The 20,570-nt window shown below is 35.8% G+C and overlaps 2 protein-coding genes across 12 annotated transcripts in view; one reads left to right on the forward strand and one right to left on the reverse strand.

Annotated features, from left to right (window-relative positions):
- GPR160 (G protein-coupled receptor 160) overlaps nt 1-20,570 on the forward strand; it is a 79,543-nt gene that overhangs the window by 50,319 nt on the left and 8,654 nt on the right. The gene's annotated exons all lie outside the window — the stretch shown is intronic.
- PHC3 (polyhomeotic homolog 3) overlaps nt 7,638-20,570 on the reverse strand; it is an 89,237-nt gene continuing 76,304 nt past the window's right edge. For 6 of the 11 annotated variants that reach the window (XM_023737896.1, XM_023737898.1, XM_023737895.1 and 3 more), the window contains 4 exons: nt 19,818-19,932; nt 15,546-15,678; nt 15,222-15,453; nt 7,638-9,692 (listed from right to left, as the gene is read on the reverse strand). In XM_023737896.1, the coding sequence (XP_023593664.1) occupies nt 9,538-9,692; nt 15,222-15,453; nt 15,546-15,678; nt 19,818-19,932 (635 nt within the window). In that variant the 3' untranslated portion in view covers nt 7,638-9,537. Of the gene's footprint in view, nt 9,693-14,021; nt 15,040-15,221; nt 15,454-15,545; nt 15,679-19,817; nt 19,933-20,570 lie in introns of those variants that run through there. The other 5 variants (XM_023737903.1, XM_023737902.1, XR_002825182.1 and 2 more) reach the window with 4 other exon arrangements.

Raw genomic sequence — 20,570 nt, forward strand, 5'->3', positions numbered from 1 at the left:
CTTGACCACACAAGTCTTTCTAGTTAATACTTTAAAAAAAAAAAAACTGTTGCTTTCGAGTCAATTCTGACTTATGGCGACCCTATAGGACAGAGTAGAACTGCCCCATAGGGTTTCCAAGGAGCGGCCGGTAGATTTCGAACTGCCAACCTTTTGGTTAGCAGCCGAGCTCTTAACCACTGCATCCCCAGTTAATACTAGTCCTCTATAAAAGGCAATTTGGGAAGTGTTGTTGGATAACTAGTCAGGAATTCTTTGAGTTGCAAGTAATACAAACCCAATCTGAGCCATTCTAAGAAAAAGCTGGATGCTGGGAAAGACAACAGGTAACCTACCTAGAGAAATCTCTGTGGATGTCGATTTCAGTTTTGCTTTTCCACGTTAGGTAGGCATTCTGCATGCCAACAGCTCAGGACTTTTATTATACTTATTTAAAGTTTACATCTCTCTCCTAGCTTCCAATACAAACTTCCAGTGGATGAGTGTTTGGACTAGCATGAATCGTGCCCCCCCCCCCAGTGGTCATGGTCTGTTAACACAGACATTGGCAGGGCAGAGGAATAACCACTATATTAAAAACTGCTTCGAGAAAATAGGGGTGAAAATCAGACTGTTCTATAAAAACCAAGTCCATGTAGAGAGTCAATTGTGTCTGAAGGTCAACTGAATCCTACAGTTGAAGAACGACAGGGTTAGATCTATTAGAATGTCTAACCCTGACCCCTCCTACTTCTGTGTTACTGTTTCCTCTGATTGTATCTTTCCAATTGGCTATTAACACGAGACTGAGATATTTCAAAATATACTGTATTTAATTAGTAAAGGTTTATACTCTCTTCACAAATTTTAAACCAGGAGAATTTATAACTATTTCAAACCCCTCATGAAGAGTATTATTTGCTTGCTCATTTAGAAAGAGGGTTCCCCATGCCTCGTAAGCTTCAAGAAAAAATTATTCAATAGACCAGCCAAAATGGATGAGGCTTTTATTTGTAAAGAAATGAACTTACAATGGATCTACAATATATTATTGTAATATAAACAATATAAATAAATGATCCTGTAGGCCCACTCATCTTCCATCCAGACCCACATGAAGCAATGTTACAACAATATTCTATATGAAAATGTGCAGGTAACAAAGGTGCAATTACAAGCAAGTTTAAGCAGCAGAGTATAAGGTGCTTTAATTTAATAGTTAATGTTGCCATCAACAAACATTTGAATGTTCAATTTTACTTCACTTAATACAGACACAACAAATATGAAAATCTAAAATTCATACACATGCTACTTGTTAATATGAAAGTGCTTTCTCTCTTTTAAAAAAATACACCAAATGGACAATCTTTTTACATAGATCATGGTGTGCTCTTATAATGCAAAATTAACTTCAGGTTTAGGTTATACATTTTAAAACTGTAGCTACAGACACCAATCTAGGAACTCTAATGCTAAGAGTGCTAAAACTATTTCATTTCTTGTAAGGAGGACTCTCACACAATATCCAATGTAAAGAATACATCTATATATAATCTTAACATTTGTTTCCTGTAAAGATAAAAACATCTTTTCTTTCCCCTTGGTGTTGCTTTGTTCATCCTGGGTGGATCATCTTTTGAGGTCTTAATAATATGAAAGTCCTGTTTTAGAACAATGGGAGGAACCAAGAGGAGGAATGAAAAAAAAAATCAGTTAACATGCGCTTGAAGCTTTAAAAAACAAAACAAAAAGTTAACCACAATTGGCCTTTGTTAAATTGACAATCAGAAAAATTTTAACAGCAAGCAGGAAAAAAAGTCCTAATTCAACCAAGAAGTCTGAAATGCCTGCCGCACTGTCGGCAGCCATCCTTGTACATTGCTGTGCGCAACTCGCAGCCTTAGCTACCAGCACAATCCCGACTCCAAGGACAGTCTGGAACTTAACTTCACTTTTTTTTTCTACAGGGAAAAACAAAAAACAACCAAGCTTTTGAATGCAAAGTGATTGGGAACCTAGTTAGACATCATCCAAGATACCATCTTTGCACATTCAGTTGACTTTTTAAACTTAAGAATAATAGACAAAAGGTATTTATGCAATAACTACTTTAACAGCATGAGCTATTTGAAAAATTAGGTAAATTAAAACATTTTAAAAGTAATTTTTAACAAATGCCATGCAATAGTTTTTTAAAACCCAGACTCTGGCTACCGGGATATCAGTTATTCCTATTTCCAATCAGTTTGGTATAAATTTTAATCCAACACTTATTTGGACATTTTCCTGCTTTAAAAAGCTACAACTATGATGCATGGAAGATTTTTTAATGTTACTTTCATTCTGTATCTTCCTGGAGATTCTAGGTATCAACTGATGTTCATATCTAAAGCTGTGCCAACAGGAATTAGTGTGATTCACAGAATCCCAGGGTCCTAAGGGACCTTTACCCAATTCATTATCCATTCTCCCACTCAGTGCTTACTCCCCAAATACCTGTCAATTCAAGCGTGGAACTGGTTTATGTTTACCAATTCTGCACTTCAAAGAACACCCATTTATTATGTAATACATGTGCTTTCCATTACTGATTCTTATACATCTTTAAAAAGTAGACATTTGTAATAACCTTAAAAATACAATATAATCTGTTTATTTTTTCTTCCTTTAAAAACCTATCCCAGCAATCTTTTAGACTTTTTTCAGTTTTGAAAAGTTGCTACACTGTCAATGCTAAATATAAAGCCTTTGGAGTTAAAAATGTATAAGTCAGTACCATCTTCTTGGTATTGTTCTGTCACTTGCCCTGTACAGCAACACCTCTGGAACAGATTAAAGTGTCAAAATAATTCTGTGAAATATGATCTATCCCAACAGTCTTAAAATATGAAGTCCTTAATGTTAGGTACCCTTAAATTTGTAACCTAACTGGGTATATGGTTGACTACTGTTTAGTCTGTGAAATGTGTCCTAGGAATTGTGATATGATTCCCTCAGACCCCTTAGATGTCACCAAATCTAATCCTTTCCCCAGTGCATAAGCAGGTTCCCTCTCAGTTCCAAGTTTACATTCAACATATTAAGTGATAATCATTATGTCCATGTCTTGCTAAGCCATATTTATAAATCAAAATTTTATTTGGGAAAATTTTCTCCACTTATACTAGTTCTTTAAGTTATGTACAGGTACACACTGCACATAGTAAGTGCTCAAATGGTTTGCTGGATGAGTGAATACATGCAGGAATGGCAATGTTCAGATGTTCAGTGCTTAACTAGCAAGTAGCATTTAGAAAAATATCCTCATTTGTTTGCCTGTATGAATCTTTTACCTTAATTCTTAGAAGAACAAAGACTGTGTGACCCAGGAAATGGATGATTAATAAATATCTTTTAGCAAAAATTTTAAATATAAATATGAACCAGTAAAAGGGAAAAAAGAACTAAGTAGGAGCAACTGTAAAAATACCCCACTATGTGGCCTAGAATCATAGTTTTAGAACTGGAAGGTGCCTTAAAGATTATTTAAACCAAAATAAAAATTTTGAGTAACAGAGACACCATACTGTAAATACGGAAGAGGACACTGAGGTAAAAAAGCTAAGTACGGTAATTGCCCAAGTGTCACACACAGCTAAATTAACCCCAGTCTGCAGGCCAGGGTGTTTTATCTTTACTCTTCAAGTTAATTCACTGATCATGGTCATCTATTACTTCCTATGGAAGAAGATTATTTACTCATCATTTAATACTACCTAAAACAAAGAAAAAGAGAAGAATTACTTTTAAGAAAGCAATCTAAACAAAGATTTTAAACACTGGACACTTCTGGTTACTTGAGGCAAGACTTAAAATTCCTTCTTTCTAAAACAGGTTGATGTTTATTTCACAGATGACAATAAGCCCCACTGCTCTACTCTAAACACCAATGTCTTCACGCTGTCAATTAAAGCTCCACAAAACATGGATTTAACAATGATAATAGTCTGTGAAGTGTAACTTTTAAGCCAATAAATGATGGCTACTGTCAATCCAGAAGATTACTGGACTTGGTTTAAATAGGTGGTCTAAAAGGACTTACTAGATTGCTCTTCTATTTAAAGCTATACCACGTTACTATAAAGTTTTAAATTTCTATTAATTTCTTCCAATTAAGAATCATTCATTACTATACTGCTTTTAAACAATGCCTTTTATTTTTTTGCACAGGTTTTCTTTCTGTGGATTCATACTGAATGCCACCAGTGTCACTCAGTGAGAGCAATAGTTGTACTGGTGAAAGGCAGTAGAAAAAAATATTTTTCTAAAGTATAAAGCATTAGCCAGAACCTCATTTTGTACTGCTTCTCCAATCCTCTGAGATTAAAACTGCCATTTGTATTTCCCATAAAAGTTCAGAAGCTATAAAAAGGGAGCAAATAATACATTCATGGAAAAACTTCCCCAAAAGGTTCCATGTGTGTGTGTGTTTAAATCTAGCTCCAAAAGTACAAAGCGTAATGGAAGAATTTTCATTAGAGAAGCTGAGCTTCAGATTTAAAGAGGAGGGGATGAACTCCCCTCAAATCTACTTTTACTAAAGTGGAACTTCAAAGTTCAGCAAAAGACTTTTTCTCTGGAATATGATGGTAATAACTGTATTGGTTTAGTGCTTTACAACTTTCAAAAAGGCTTTCTCATAGTCTAATTTTAAATAGGTTAAAGAAGCTATAAAAAATAATACATAAAACTTTGAAAATTCTTAGAAATTTAGGAAACTTTTTCCAAAGATAATTTTAAACATTTTTTATTGAAGAAATGGCTTGTATTGCTGCCATGAAGGAAACTGCACACTGATATATTTTATGAACCTCTAACAAAAGAGAAATATCTTCCCAGACTTTTTTAAAAAGATTTACAGCTTTAACAAGTTGAAATTAAATTTTAGTAAGAGTACATATTTACTTTTCTTAATACTGTATTTGTGCTTATCTAAACTGAATCACAATCTTTGAGATGAAATCAAATGCTCTAATTTTACAAAAGACCAATATTGATGAATGTCAGTTAAACAGTTTACTTCCTGATCCACACTGCTGTGCACCAAAGAAATAGAGGTAGGCATGTGTTTACTGAAATCCAGACTAGTAAAGAGAAACCTATAGCTCTTAAGTCACCCAATTCTCAACTGAGACACAACCTAACAAATGAAATACTATTTTTAAAATGCCCTTCTTTATAACAGTCTACAAGGTTGATTCAGTTGTGACATCTGAAAATGGCACTCCTCTGTAACTCTATTACACAAAATGAATAACTTACTATGGGGACTATATATGCTCCAAAGCGCAAGCTCCCTTGATACAGAGAGTGAAATAATGAGTTTGATTACAGGTGGATCTTGACATAATAAAAACAACCTGTTTATTGCTATAACTGGGATCCAACAAATACAATTTATTATTCTGAACTACTGACAAAGGCCGTATCTATACCACATGACCTCACTTAGTTAACTGTACCAGCCTCTCAGGTCTGGAATGCTTTTCCTCCTATCAGCCCCCTCCTTCTTCACTTCTCTCCTTTATTGTTCCCCCCAGAAAAGTCCCCTCAGGGCCCAGCTAGTTATATATGGTGCACAAGAAATAGGCCAAGCACACATTTTGCATAGATAGGCCAGTCTCCACTGCCCAAAGATGCCACTGACATATGACTGTCAGGTACCACACAGTCTGGCCCCTGCTGCTCCCTAGATCCCCACTGCAAAATCCTCTCTGAGCATTGTCAGGCATAGGTCTCTCTCTGAAGAAAGTTTTCAGGCAGAGTTTTCTTGGGGCTGGGGGAGACTTAGTGGAGGTAAAGAGAGTGAGGCCCTTCACGCCATTAGGTAACGCTCACTGCCAGTTGTGCACCAACAGCATTTGTTCCTACCACTCCCCAAGAGTGCGAACCTTCAAACCACAAAATGTAACCAGCCTATTCTGTTGAAAATGTCTCTCTTAAAATGTTTTAACTGTGTCCAGCCAGGAATTTCATCCACTGGATACAGCTATTAGGATTAGCATCATTCACATACATCATAATAGTTTATTCTTTCCAAAACTGTTTTTACTCATATCTGACTATAATGATTTCATATTTGTTATGTGAAGATGAGCTGTGTCAAGAATTATTCAAAGGCGTGGTCACAACACTTGTTCCATACAGTTCTAGTGTTTCAGCAGACCAGGAACAAAGATACAGTGGGATGCCTAAAAGAAGAAAATCATGTCTCTTTAAAACTAGGTAGAACATAAATAATCACTTCAAAAGTGCAAAAATTTGTTCAGTGTTGAAGTGGGCTAGACCAAGTGAAGTGGGAGGATTCTTGTCTGCCTCTTTTCCATTCTCAAGCTTCTCCTAACATTTCTTCGCACCCATTCCACCTTCTCTACCCCTGGGTGACAGAACCAAGGAAAACAAACAAACTTCTGTTTAGAAGATGCCATGGCAAATTTAACGTATCATGTAAATAGCTACATGCCACTAAGAAGGTGACAGGTGTTGGGATAACACTCTGTCCCACCCTATGCTGACTGTATCAAAGCTGCACAGCTGTGTTTTACGTATGCCTACACAAAGCGTGCTTGATAAAAATTAATGTCGTAGGAAAAGTAAAAATTACGAACCAGCTCACTCAAGCTTGTTTACTTTCCTAGGAGAAGAAAGCTTAAAGGAAATAAAATTTCAAACTTGTGTTTTTCCACCCAATGGGAAAAGAGTGCATCAGTTAAAAGATATCAGAAAATGCAAATTTAGTTGGCAAAAACAGGAAGATTCTCCCATGTCCCCTCTCTGCTTGTCATTCTCTTCCCCCAAACAAAATCCTAAAACAACTAGTAATATGAAAGAAAATGAAAATAAATGTACCCTCCCCACCTATATATCACCTACTAAATGGCTTCAACTGTGCTTGAGGCTCAGGAAAGAGGTGGTCACCAGTGTTATCATCTATATGTTCATTAAATATAATGGAAGCTTTGGAATTAAGATGAAGAAAGCAAATGAACCACTTCTAGATAACACAATTCACTTGAAAAAAAACAAGTGTATTTTTTGGGTATATTTTGAGTGGGGACAACGGAAAATCTGTACTGCTCTTATAATAGATTACAGGACACTCTCAAACAGAAACGTCTCTTGTAAGCCCCTCTTGGATACTTAACACAGTGGTAGGCACAGGGACTTTTGACAAGTACCTAATGACTAATACCAGAAGAGGGTGTAAATAAAAGTTAACACCGTAAAGGCTATTGATTGATAATAGAGTTATGGGAGATAATCATTGCTAGGGGTGTCTAATGCCAAATAATCAATTTTGTATTAATTATTTGTGGATTATCTGTGATAAAGTTTTAATTCCAGGGGAGAGTTTCCTCTGTGCACCACCTATATAGCGGGCCATCTCATGCTTAGCCTATACTTGTGTTCTGAAATTCTGAAAAAAGATGAGGGGAAATTGTATTCCAAAGTCAAGTATACTGACAACTAATGAATGAAAACTTACTATAGAGTACCTACTTTCCCTTGAAATTTTAATCCAATATTTAAAATATGACATAAAGAAATATGTAACATAGACACAAGCTACTGTAGGTCTGGAACATGAGCCTTATACTATATTACACTTTCTAACCCTACACTATCAGTAAACTTTTTTTTTTTTTAAAAAAACCATTACTACACAAAAGAATCTCACAAAGCATACATTCAAACAAGAGGCATCTGAAAGATTAAAAAAATTACCTGCCGTATTTCTGTATAAAAATAATCAACATTCTCTAATGTACACAAAGCCAAAAGATAAAAATCTGTGACGTCTGTACTGACATCTTTAGTCTTCTTCTAGCTCAACACAATCTTTCTGAAAAGAGCAGTGGAGATGACTGAAACTCACGGATTCTTTCTCCACTTACTGCATTTCCGCCAAGTATCTGTATGTTCCCTCGATTATTAAAATATCTCAGTTATGTGGTAAAGATATATGAAAAGATTAAAACAAAACCTGCATAATCTTCTCAAATAAAATTTTCAATGTAAAGCTCTCCAGGCTCCCACGAACGGTTTTAAGTGTTGTAATTCTATAGAATATAACTTTGCTCAGTGAAAGATTTTGCTTTAAAATGTCTTCCTTAAAAATGTACATACAAAATTAGATCTGAGAGATACCACTTGGTAAGTGCTTTGCAGGAAGCATGCAAGGGTTTAGTAAAGGAAAAAGGAATGTGCATTCTAGCTAGACCCAGCATGTTCAACATTAGAAAAAATCCAAAGAACAACCACATATCCTCTGCAGACTATTTCCTTGCCAGCAAAGGCTGTGCACTGGTTCATAAGATATAATCATATTATCCCTTCAGTGCAGAGGAGCACAGAGATATGAAAGATAATTAATGTCAATCAGTACTTTCTCAGAGTCAACTTATTTGGAAGCTAGTCCTTATTTTATAGGCCAATTCATAATGGAGATTGTCCCCTCTTTTTCTAGTATGCCTAAAACTGGAGGAAAAAAAGTTTAGCACACCACTGACGTTATCTGAATAATACTCCCATTGTATATGTATTTCTTATTATATTCTATCATTACAAAATATCCCTTTGGGTGAAAAAGAGCAATAATTAACACTCCTCATTCCACTTCAAGGTTTCTCAACCTCAGAACTACTGACATTTGAGACCAGATACTCTTTGTTGTAGAGGGCTATCCTGTGCATTGGAGGATGTTTAGCAACAACATCCCTGGCTTTTACCCATTAGATGTCAGTAGCAACTCCTCCCTGCCCCCATCCTCAGCTATGACAACCAAAATGTCTCTAGACATTGCCAAATGTCCCCTGGGGAGCAAAATTTCCCTCCCGTTGAGAACCACTGCTCTACATGCACAAAAAAATGAGAGAACACTAACTTTCTCAGTCAAGCCAAACTCTTGGTCAAGTTCAGGATAGAAACCAACTCATCCGACTTCCGGATCACCACTGTTCATGCTAGAATGCAGTCCTTTTTATAGGCACAGCATTTGTCTAAAGGACTCGTTTTGTTAAAATGCACATAGATATTTCATTGCATACAACGCTAGTCACTGGACTCCTAAATTATTCCATAACATAGCTCTTATGACAACCTTTAAAAAACTAACAGGGTACAAAAACGTGTAAGAAAAACAAATCAAAGGAGGAGAAATGTAAATCATTAAATAACTTTTAAAATGATTCTTTATATTAATGCAAACATCACCCTTAAAAAAATTATCTAGTACAATGTGTCTGTTTGAAAAATATTATGACCTTCTATAACAAGTCTTTCACTGATGCATGTAACCTGTAAAATTAATTTCACCAATGTTGGCTAATTATTAAAATGTATGATGAATTATTTCATCTGTAGAAGAAATGCCAACATTTATTTGATGCGGAGATCCCAATGTGCTTGGCTATCCACCACAACGAGTGTTAATATTCCAGGCCGACTTGGGCCTTTACCTTACAAGTCTGTTTGAGAAGAGTAAAACTGCTGTTATCGCAAAGCCTCACGTTCCTGTTAAGATTCCTTCAGAGAGTTGATGCGTGCACAGATCTTCAGGGCTGGGCCTAGCTTGATATTCATGGCACTCATGAGGTGGTCTTCCTTCAGCAGAAGAAGGGCCTGTCCATCAATCTCTTGTGCTCTGAACTCATCTGCGATATCCTGGCAGCCTGGAACGTGATCAAGGGAAGGGGTCAGAAGTGATTCGCTACAATCAAACATTACTCCTAACAGTTGACAGCCATGCTCTCACTGGGTCTGAGTCTCTGAAATACAGGCTGAGAGACAAATGAAGTTGATGTATGGCAGTCTTGGGTTCACTCCTGAAGAAGAAAATATTTGCTGGAATTCTGAAATTAAGAATTCAAAATCCAAGTAAAGGAATTTACGTGGAATTCTTGTTCTAAAAATAATATTATAGAACTAATTAATTAGTAATAGGTACAACATACAGAGTGATCAGTCTAGAGATAACATTTCCTTCATGAAAAGGATTGTGTTGTCATCCCAAAGCATGTTACAACATATAGCAGGTATGGATTAACTAGTTACAATGCCTAACTTAGAAGCAAGGATGGCAAGACTACGTCTCACATACTTTGGACGTGTTATCAGAAGGATCAGTCCCTGGAAAAGGACATAATGCTTGGTAAAGTAGAGGGTCAGCAAAAAAGAGGAAGACCCTCAACAAGATGGACTGAAACAGTGGCTGCAAGAATGGGCTAAAACATAACAATTGTGAGGACGGTGCAGGACCGAGCAGTGTTTTGTTTTTTTGTACCCACAGGGTCGCAATGAGTCAGAACCAGCTCGACAGCACCTAACAACAACAATGCTAACTTATGTCTGTATAATATACCCTTTACATATAAGTACACAGGAATAAAATACAGTAAAACTTGCAAAAGCCAGTGCCTGTGTAAGGCAGAAACCTGTCAAAGAAGGAAAACTCAAATATTTTCCACTAAACGAGCGACAGAAAAGTGGCAAGACTGCACCCTGTCAAAGACGGAAAACATGCAAGACCCAGAAAAACAAGGCAGTCCCAGCGAGTTCCGGCTCTCACAGGTTTTACTGTATAATGTTCTGCCATTAAATAACAATCTAGAAATATTTTCTCAAGTACCAGAGTACCACCTTCATTACCATTTGTACCATGTTCTAATTTACAACCTTCAAGTGTCAAGCACATCTACATTTTTATTGTTCACTCAGGATAAAACAAATCCATCAAGATTGTAGTATCTATCTATTTCAACGCTGCTGAAATATGTAACACTGCTCGACTTGCGAGTTTAACTTACAATCTTAATACTATTCAGGGTCACTGTCAGGAAATGAACTCATCTTAATTTCTGATAAGAAAATACTAATTCTCTTTGAAATTATAAGCTTGCTGGCTAATAATTTTGTAGGTGCCAAACAACCAGTATTTCAGCCCTCAGTCTAAACCAGGTGCTTTACCAGCTAACACTGCTCCAGCACCCACTAGAACCTCAAATGTTTTTACTGTCAGCCAAATTTTGCATGTCCAGGTTACTCAATAAACTTCCCCATTAAGGTTAAAGAAACCAGTTGGGAAGGCAATGAATTAAGGAGCCAACAGTGGAGAGAATGCAAATGTAAAGACAGCAAAATTATAATAAAAAGTAACAGCTTAAAGTCTTTCTATTTTACTCAAGTCAGCATTCTAAGGGAAAAACAAAAAGATAATGAAAAATGGAAATGGTTACATTACACCTTTGGATACTACAACTTTGCTAGACTGGTTATCCTTTCTGTTGCGAATTATCATCCTCTTATGCACCAAGCACAAAACACTATAATTGCTAAAGACATACATTTTTTAATGAATGGAGGACTGATTTAATCAACAAATGAATAACAATGAGCAAAAATAGAATCTGCTACAGAAGAGCTATCTCCAAGAGTAATACCAACGTTTTTTCCTGTGTTCAACTGAGGGGCCGTCTTTTCTCTTGGTTGTTTTCCCATCCCTTCTGTTGGTTCTATCTGTCCTGTTTCCCATATAGCAGCCAGCTTTTTCATTTCTCTATTTTAATAATTTCTCAGGCTTTTAAAAATTGGTATCTCAGTATTCTCTACAAAATTTTTATGGTTTTGCCCATTTACCATAGAAAACTATATAGTTAAGATGGGATTACTCACCATAGAAAAGCCCCTTTTCTTTTCCCAGAGGTAGCTCTCAACAAAACTGGGCAGACAAAACTGACTAATCTTGCATCTAGTTGTGACTTCATCCTTCTTTTTATGAAAGAACTAATATTCTTCTCTCTTCAGTCTTACTTACAAGAACACAGGAAAGAAGAGAAGAGAGAGAAAGATAGAGTAGGACTTACTTAGATTCAGAAAACAGGAGCAATGAGAAGTAATAAGCATCATAAGAGCTACATTTGGGAATAGAAACAAGGAATCCTCCATGAGGAAAATATATAGCATGCTCTTGCTCCATTGTATTTTGAGATCCCTTTTCAAAATGTGTTTTTGTAGGTGGACAGTAAATGTATTAGCAAAATAATAAAGAACAAAAAGCTTTTTAGAAAACATCATCAAATAAGAATACATTATCATTGAAATTTTAGACAACTTTCTTAAGCCAACCACAGAAAAGGGTAGTTACATTAGTATAAAAATGAGAAAATAGTTACTTTAAAAAAAAAAATGTTTCCAGAAACTCATTAGAAAAAAATGAATTAAGAAAAAATTTTAGGTGCTCACGGCATACTGAGCTAATGTTCTGTGAGTCTGACATTAGCATCTAGTTCTGCAAAATGGTTGTAGCCCTAGGGACCCGTACAAAGCAAAACCAACGGAAGCAGCCATTCAGCTCAGCTGGCTTTGCCTCAACAGCAACAAGTGCAGTGCAGCTTTCAACATGGCCACGGACATGGGTCCCAAATGAACCTTGCAAGTGTCCAGAGTCACTTCTCCAGCTAAATAAAACAAACCCCAGATAAAAACTGACCTACCACACAAAAACTGACTGAAAATTGGTAGAAGGTATCACCTGCCCCTCAGTACTACAGAATAAAGGAAATCCCAATGTCAGTATTATGGAAACCAGTAAATAGTCATATTTTTTAGACAATTCTTATTTAGTATGCCTACAAAGAAACCAAATCTGCAGACTCACAGATCAATAAATACAGAATAAACTGACCCCTGCAAATGGTAGTTCACTGTATTAAAAAAGTTAAAGAAGATAACCTGTAATTAACTGAAAAGAAAGAACTGTGCCTATATAGATCCTTTTAATGCATAAAAAATTAGAAGAAAATAATAATTCTGATAACAGCTCTGAGATTTGGGCATGTTACATATAAGCTCTAACATGGTCCCAATAGGATGGTTCAAAAGATGGCGCTATACAAAGAGAGGAGAAAACAGGAGGAGTAAATAGAAGTGCCCTGCTCAAAGAGGGAAGCCTATCTCCAACTGGAAAGAAACAAAATACAAAAGAGATTACAAAATTTACAAACAGCCTGAATGGGCTGAAAGAGGCCTAAAAGGAACTTAAGTTACAAAGGCCAGAGAGCATAAAGAAATGAAGATAAAGTTTATTTCCTGGTATAAGATTTACTTAAGCTACAGGAAATATTCAGAGAAAACCTTTGAGAAAGAAGATATAACTGATCCCAAAAATAAGCTTATTATTTGGTCTGACAAAGCAGTTTGTAAATACTCCCATTTAATTAGTAAAAGAAAAGCAGAGTTATGTTCAGCAAACTGTTAAACAGTACAAATCAATTCTAAATTATAAAGCAGACTCCTTTTAATGAACCCAATCTTCTCTAAATAACTGGCAACAAAATTAAGTGTCTAGAGGAACTCAATAGAACAAGTAACTCAAGTTATAAACGATAATAAAAAAAAAATTTTTTTTAACTCGAAGCAAGAATGAGATAAACGAGTTTGCCTGTGTTCTAATAAAGCAGCCAACAAACAGAAGCCTCACAGCAACTGGATGCTGGGGAAATTAGAAAACTAGCCCTAAAAAAGCCAAGTGCTAGAAGAATCAGCAATATCTATTATCTGTTAATTACTTCAGCAACTACCTTCTTCAGGATATAAATCAACTCCCCCAATCCCAAAAAAGGATGGGAAATATTTTCCCCAAAATGAGAAATCAGGTTCACAAAAAGATAACGTGTGCCCCATTTGGAAGACTGAGACTGTCTCTTAAAATGCCAGAATCAAATCCCAGCCACAGGTGATTAATGGTATAGATTCCATTGTTAATTCTCAAGATACCTGTACTGGTCTAAAAACCAAAATTTGTTTCAATAAATATTAAAACCACAACCAGTGAAGACTCTCTATTCTCTAATACATCAGTTTTAATTCAGATTCTAAACCCACATGGTTGACAATTATTTAGACCCTAAATCTTTTCTGGCACGTGCTTAAAAATGTCTTCCCATGAAGCATACATCCCTTTCAAACAAATTCATCTTTCTTTAAAAGTGACAATATCTTGTAAAAAAAAAAAAAAAACAAAAAACCTATTTAGCACTTTTAAAACAAGCTATTGATAAAATAACAAGAGTTCTGTATATAAGGTAAAATGGCTGACATTTTTTTAAGGCAGTGGTATTTCTGAATGTATTTTCTTCACTAGCACTGTGCACCAGCTATACGTTTGCTTCTGAGACCTTGGTCATCTTCATAGAAAGATTAACTTTAGAAAGTCTGGTAAACAAGTTCCAATGAGATGAATTCTTCTGAAAAACTTGTCTCAAGAGAAACGGTATGATTCACAATAAAACAAAAAGGGAACAAATTTTAAAAAAAAACTCCGTTTCCCATATTTGTAAGGTCAAAATGACTGGTAAGATATGTTAATTTAAAAATATATATATTAATACACAGAACTGGTGTGGGTCTCATCATGAACAAAGGTACAGCTGTCTTTGGTAGCCAGCCCCTTGGAAAAAGTGACTATGAAAGACTACATTGCATTAAAGAAAAAAATAAAGAACATAAAGACCTAAGTTGATGGAATGACTATCAAAATGAGAATTAAGAGCAGGAAAACATAAATAAGAAAGTTACTCTCAATACTGGAACAGAATATCATAACTGAATTTCAGCTACCTACTTAAAAAATAAAATTCCAGAAGTGCTCTTGATGTTTATTTATTGCAAGGAATCAAAGAATGCAGCTCCCTTAAAAAGAATCAGCTTGATTGTTTAAAAAGGAACCAAAATTTTATATTCTAAAAGGTCTTGATTAACTTTCAAAAATGTTAAAAAAAAAAAAAAGTCTTATTTCATTTAAAAAAGGTTAAATTAGGAAACAAGGAGGAAATAGAATAGAAAAATAGAAGAGCAGAAGGAAAGAAGTGTCTGATCCAATCTCTCTACTGACCTCTCGAGAGAAATCAGACTGAAGAGAAGAGAGCACCTTTAATATCTTCACGGCTGAGGTGTCACAGCAGAAGCAGGACTAGTCAGTTTTTTATCGACTTGTGGGGTATGAGAAAATACCCAGTCGTGCTGAGGGAATAAGCAAGAGGAAACAGATCACATTTCAATAGCAAATGCCATTTAATTAATATATATACACAGTACTTCTCACTTCTCTAGCCTTTTGTGCAATAGGTGTGGATGGATCTAACATCACTGCTGTGTGTGAATGCACAAGGAACATACTAAGGCTAAGGTGGTGAACTACATACCAGGCAGAGAATGGATGAAGGCCCAGACATCGTCAACAGTCCATACTGATGGCTCTGTTTGTGCAACTGGCAGCAAGTCATTGTTCTCAGGCATTTTCCTAATTCTCCCATCTCGGAGCTCACGTTCTCTTTCTCGCTCACTCTGCCTGCGCAAACGAGTTGTCATAGCAGATGGCACAGAATCTTCATGAGAAGCCAAGTCTTCTTCTGCAGATGGATAAGTAATTGGAAGCTGGAAAATGTAGTACAAGTAAAATACAGCATTGCACTTTCCTTGCATTTCTGAAAAGGGTACTTGTACAGTGAAGCAAGGTTTCTACAGACCTGCCTAAGGATATGTTCTCTTGCTGCCCCATCAGGGCCACTTGGACGACGGCCACGATGCCCAAGACTTTGATTATCAGGCTTACGATTCCAACGACTAAGTGCAAATTTTTTAGAACAGCTAACATTGTACCTAAGAAATTCAAGTAAGAAAAAATATTAAATGATACATGGGACATGCCATTTAGTATTCAATTACAACTTCCAAGTACAACTGTGAATCAGTTAAGTGCCATATACTTTGCTGCGGACTACAGTACCTCATAAAGTAAACAATAATGTTCAATGATTTACTTACGCTAAAGGTCAAATCATGGTCCCTGTGTATGTTATATAGCCCAACTTAATACTGACCACCTATAACAAGGTATTGATATTTTCTCCTGATAACAGCATGGTAGTGGGACTTTTATGCAAAACACAGACGATACCATTTTTGATAGCAGCAAAATAATTCAAGGTTCCAGAAGAAACAGAAGTTATATATTAACTATATGTTTATTCAAACTGATATTTTCCTAAGTAATCATATCTGAAGAGATTAATAAAAATAGGTAGGGTAGGAAGAAGGAGGAAATCTCAAACAGCTAGTAAAATATTTTTCAAGTATTACTGAAATCAAAGTGAAAATAGTTAGATTTCAAAGTTACCCAAGGAATTCATTGTTGCCGATATTCAGAAGTACATAATTCTTTTAAAATTAGCTGAAAGATTATTTTTCTTTTATCAAAGTAGATTGCCTACTGGTTTTGAACATAGAATTTTATAAGGCATAATGAAAACTTAAAAGGGTTCTATGCCATTTATTGGGCTCCAAAGCCCTAGAATGGGTGCTGGAAAACTTTTTCTGTAAAGGGCCAGATTAGTCAATACTTTAGGCTTTGTGGGTCACACAGCCTCTGTCCTCAATTCTGTCCCCAACTATTCAACTCCATTATTGTTGTGCAAGAGCAGCCAAGGACAATATGTAAGCAAATGAGTGTGGCTGTGTTCCAACGAAACTTTACTTATGGACATTGAAATTTGAACATGATTTTCACATGTCATGAAATATTATTCTTTTGATATTTTCCAAAAATTTAAAAACCATCCTTAGCTTGTGGGCCATATAAAAGCAGGTGGCGGGAAGGATTTGGCCAACACCTTCCCTGGAAAGAAGAAGAGAAAGCTATGAAAAGACTGAGAAAAATACCTGCAGTTCTTTTTTTTTTTTCCAACACATAAAACTGTAATTGTAATTTCATACTTTTAAAACTCTTTTGCTCTAAGAAGATTTTGCAAGAAAACAATAAAAATAAATTCCAGTTAACTTTGCTATTGATAACTATCTACAACTAGTATGTAGATACCAAAATAAGTTTTCCCCATCTATGATTTATGAAAATATCAGGAAGGAGAAGAAAAAAGTACTATGAGAATGAACAGGCTATTTTTCCCTGGGAAAAAAAAAAGGCACCTGCTGGACACTTCATTTTACCCTAAAATAAGCTCCTGCTGTGTTCATTAAGTTCACCTGTGGGCTCAACTCTGTAGGTTTCTGATTTCGTTTAGCTCAACTGACAAAGCTTCTTTCCCCACAGAAAATGGACAGAGAAAAGGAAATTAACTATATACTTGATATTCAGTTCCTAAACATTTAGATCTCCAAATATTTAGGCAGACATGTAAACAGCAGCATTCCTCTCTGCCCTGATTTATCCTCTCCTCTTTGTTCTCTCGTCCATATTCTGCTATGATGGAGCCCCAAATCCGCTAAAGAAGCTTACCTTCTTTAGAGTTAAATAAGGATTCTTCATTTCTTACTGTGCTCTCATCAGAATCACCCCACTGTCCATAATTCTACCAACAGTCTCTTCAAGGACATCTAGGCTCTTACTATTAAGCACATCAAAATTCCTCCAAAATCACTTCCACACTTTAGGTATTTGTTAGAACAGCACCCCACTCCTGGTACCAAATTCTGTCTCAGTTACCTAGTGCTGCCGCAACAAAAAATACCACAAGTGGGTGACTATAGAACAGGATTAAATGTTAAATGTCCTGAAATATTTCTAAACAGTTAAGTATCTAAATATTTTCAAATATACTCCTTTTCCCAAGTTTTCAGAGTTTTTAATGACTTAGAATCAGAGAGCCACTGTTGTTTCCTGTGGTATATGTAAACTACAAAAATACCAAGTTAAAGCAAGAGTTACATAATTTGATTACAGGACTATCAACAACATGAAAGACTATTTGAGTAATAGTTTGACAACTGAGAAACCAATAAACCTATTTTTGGAGGAAAATACTTCTATTACTTAAGTTTTTCTAAGTATATTTTAGTACATTCATCCAAATAAAATGTTCAAGCCAGAAATTCCCCAGATATATACAATCAAGATCTTAAATTCTTTGAGGGAATAATCACTTTTCTGAACACAGAACAAATTTCAAAATAATGAGTCTGTGTGTACACTTCAATTTTAGTGGTAAATACCTATACAGTTAGGACTTACAATCAATATCAAAGTAGGATTTTTTTTAATGTAAACTAAATTTGGGAATTATAAAATTAAAAGATCAAGCATTTCTTTTGTTATTCATACTATTAATCTATAATTTTACCAGTTGCTGCTGAGTAAATTCAGACTCATGGCAACCCCATGTGTGTCAGAGTAGAACTGTGTTCCACAATGTTTTCAATGGCTGATTTTTCAGAAGTAGATCACCAGGCCCTTCTCTTCTAAGGCACCTCTGAGTAGATTAGGTTAACGGCCAAGTGTGTTAACCATTTGCAGCACCCAGGGGCTCCTAATTATCTGTAATAATTACTACTGAAAATATTGATTTAAAAAAGACAGATTATTTTGCTGTCTGATAATGTGGCAATGTGGGGGAATTTATTGCTATAGTTGTCCCACTTAAAAACCTATAATAAGTAGATACATAAGACTAAACGGGCAGCTTCTGTCCAGAGATGAGATGAGAGGGCAGAGAGGGTCGGGAGCTGGTTGAATGGACATGCGAAATCAGGGGTGGAAAGGAAGAATGTGCTGTCACAGTATAGGGAGAGCAATTAGGGTCTCATAACAATGTATGTATAAATTTTTGTATGAGAGGCTAACTTGAATTGTAAACTTTCACTTAAAGTACAATAAAAGAAAAATAAAAAACCTGTAATAGGATATAATTCAAACAAATAAGATACGGTTGTAACAAATGAAAACACTTTAAAACAAACTAAATCCAGTGAATTATGCCCTCCAAAAAGTTATGTTGAAGTTCTAACTCCTGTACCTGTAAATATGACCCTGCACAGAAACAGGGTTTTTGTTATGTTAATGAAGTCATAACAGAGTAAAGTGGGTTCTAAACCTAATCCCTTCTGAGTGATGTCTTATAAAAAGAGCAGAACAGACACAGACACACAGGAGAAGATAGGTGTCATGGGAAGATACATCTACAAGCAGCCAAGCAATGTTGAGAAACGCCCAGGGCTACAGAAGCAGAAAGGGACAACGATCTTCTCCTAGAGCCTACAGAAAGAAAGAGAGCCTACCCCTGACAACACCCTGAAATTGGACTCCTAGCCTCCAAAACTAGTGTGAGACACAAAATTCCTGTTCTTTAAAGCAACCCACTAATGACAGTATTTGTCACAGCAGAAAAAAAAACCAAACCTGCTGCTGTCAAGTTGATTCCGACTCATAGCAACCCTATGGGACAGAGTAGAACTGCTCCATAGGGTTTCCAAGGCTGTAAATTTTTATGGAAGCAGACTGCCACACCTTTCTCCCACAGAGTGGCTGGTGGGTTCGAACCACCAACCTTCTGGTTAGCAGCTGAGTGCTTTAACCACTGTGCTACCAGGGCTCCCTATTTGTTACAGGAGCACTAGGTAACTAAGATATCCAAGTATTTAAATGTTGATAAAACAATCAGTTGATAAAACAAATACTGTTTAGATACCTTAAGGTCTAATATTCTATAACATCTGATCATTTCATAGGAGGGATACTCCTAAACATATTCTGATTACCAAAAGATTTCTACTTCAATATTAGATTATACTGTAAAACTCATTGTAAATGTTATGAGCATATAATTTTCACAGACCAAAATTTAAAAAACTAAATACCAAAGTAGCACTAGGTGATGTCTATTTCATATTATTACTGCATGTTATGATAACACCTATGTTTTGCTATTAGTAGACTATATAAGGGTGTTTTGGTCTCACTGCAGCGGTTGTTGGTTTGTGCTTTATGAAATTCAAGAGAACAGAAATACCTTTTGGCACAAGACATAGTGCAGAATCGTTTTGACCGCAGAAATTCATTAGCATATCCCATCTTCCCACAGAATTCACACTTGAGCAACTCACTGTCCATTTCTTCTAATGTCTCTAAAAAAAGGAAACAAAGGGAAAATTTCCAAAAATTTAATTGCAGCAACTCACCTTCTTTTAACCGCTACTTTGATTAGCTACTCCTGGTTCAAACCGAGGGTTCTTTAACTTTTCAATTCATAGCCACCTTGGCAAGGTGAAAGCCTCCATTAAACAACCACCTCCACCAATTCCCTCCTGCTTCTGCATATAAATTATATGGTGTTTTTTTCTATATAAATATTACAGTTTTAACAGTTCATTTTGCTAAGATTCCACCATGTCTAAAATGTGCAAATAACTTAATTAAGCTCCATAAGAGGAATGAAGATGAGTAAGACATAGTCACTACAGTCCAGAAGGAACACTTTCAAACAGCAGTGTGTGGGATCTGAATTTAGGCACAGTGTGGTATGGGAATATATGGCAGCGAACACTGAACTTTAAATGGAGAGAATAAGGATGACTTCAAAGAGTGGTGAAATTCTGATAAGTCTGACTTTAGAGGCACATATAAAATTAACACTTTCCGTTATGTTCCATGGAATATATGTTGTTAGGTGCCATCAAGTCGGTCCCAACTCATAGCAACTCTATGTACAATAGAACAAAACACTGGAATATATGAAGATGTATAATTATAAAACAGTCCCTTT

This window comes from Trichechus manatus, unplaced genomic scaffold (genome assembly GCF_000243295.1).
Source record: "Trichechus manatus latirostris isolate Lorelei unplaced genomic scaffold, TriManLat1.0 scaffold00110, whole genome shotgun sequence".
In the NCBI taxonomy this organism is placed as follows: domain Eukaryota; kingdom Metazoa; phylum Chordata; class Mammalia; order Sirenia; family Trichechidae; genus Trichechus; species Trichechus manatus.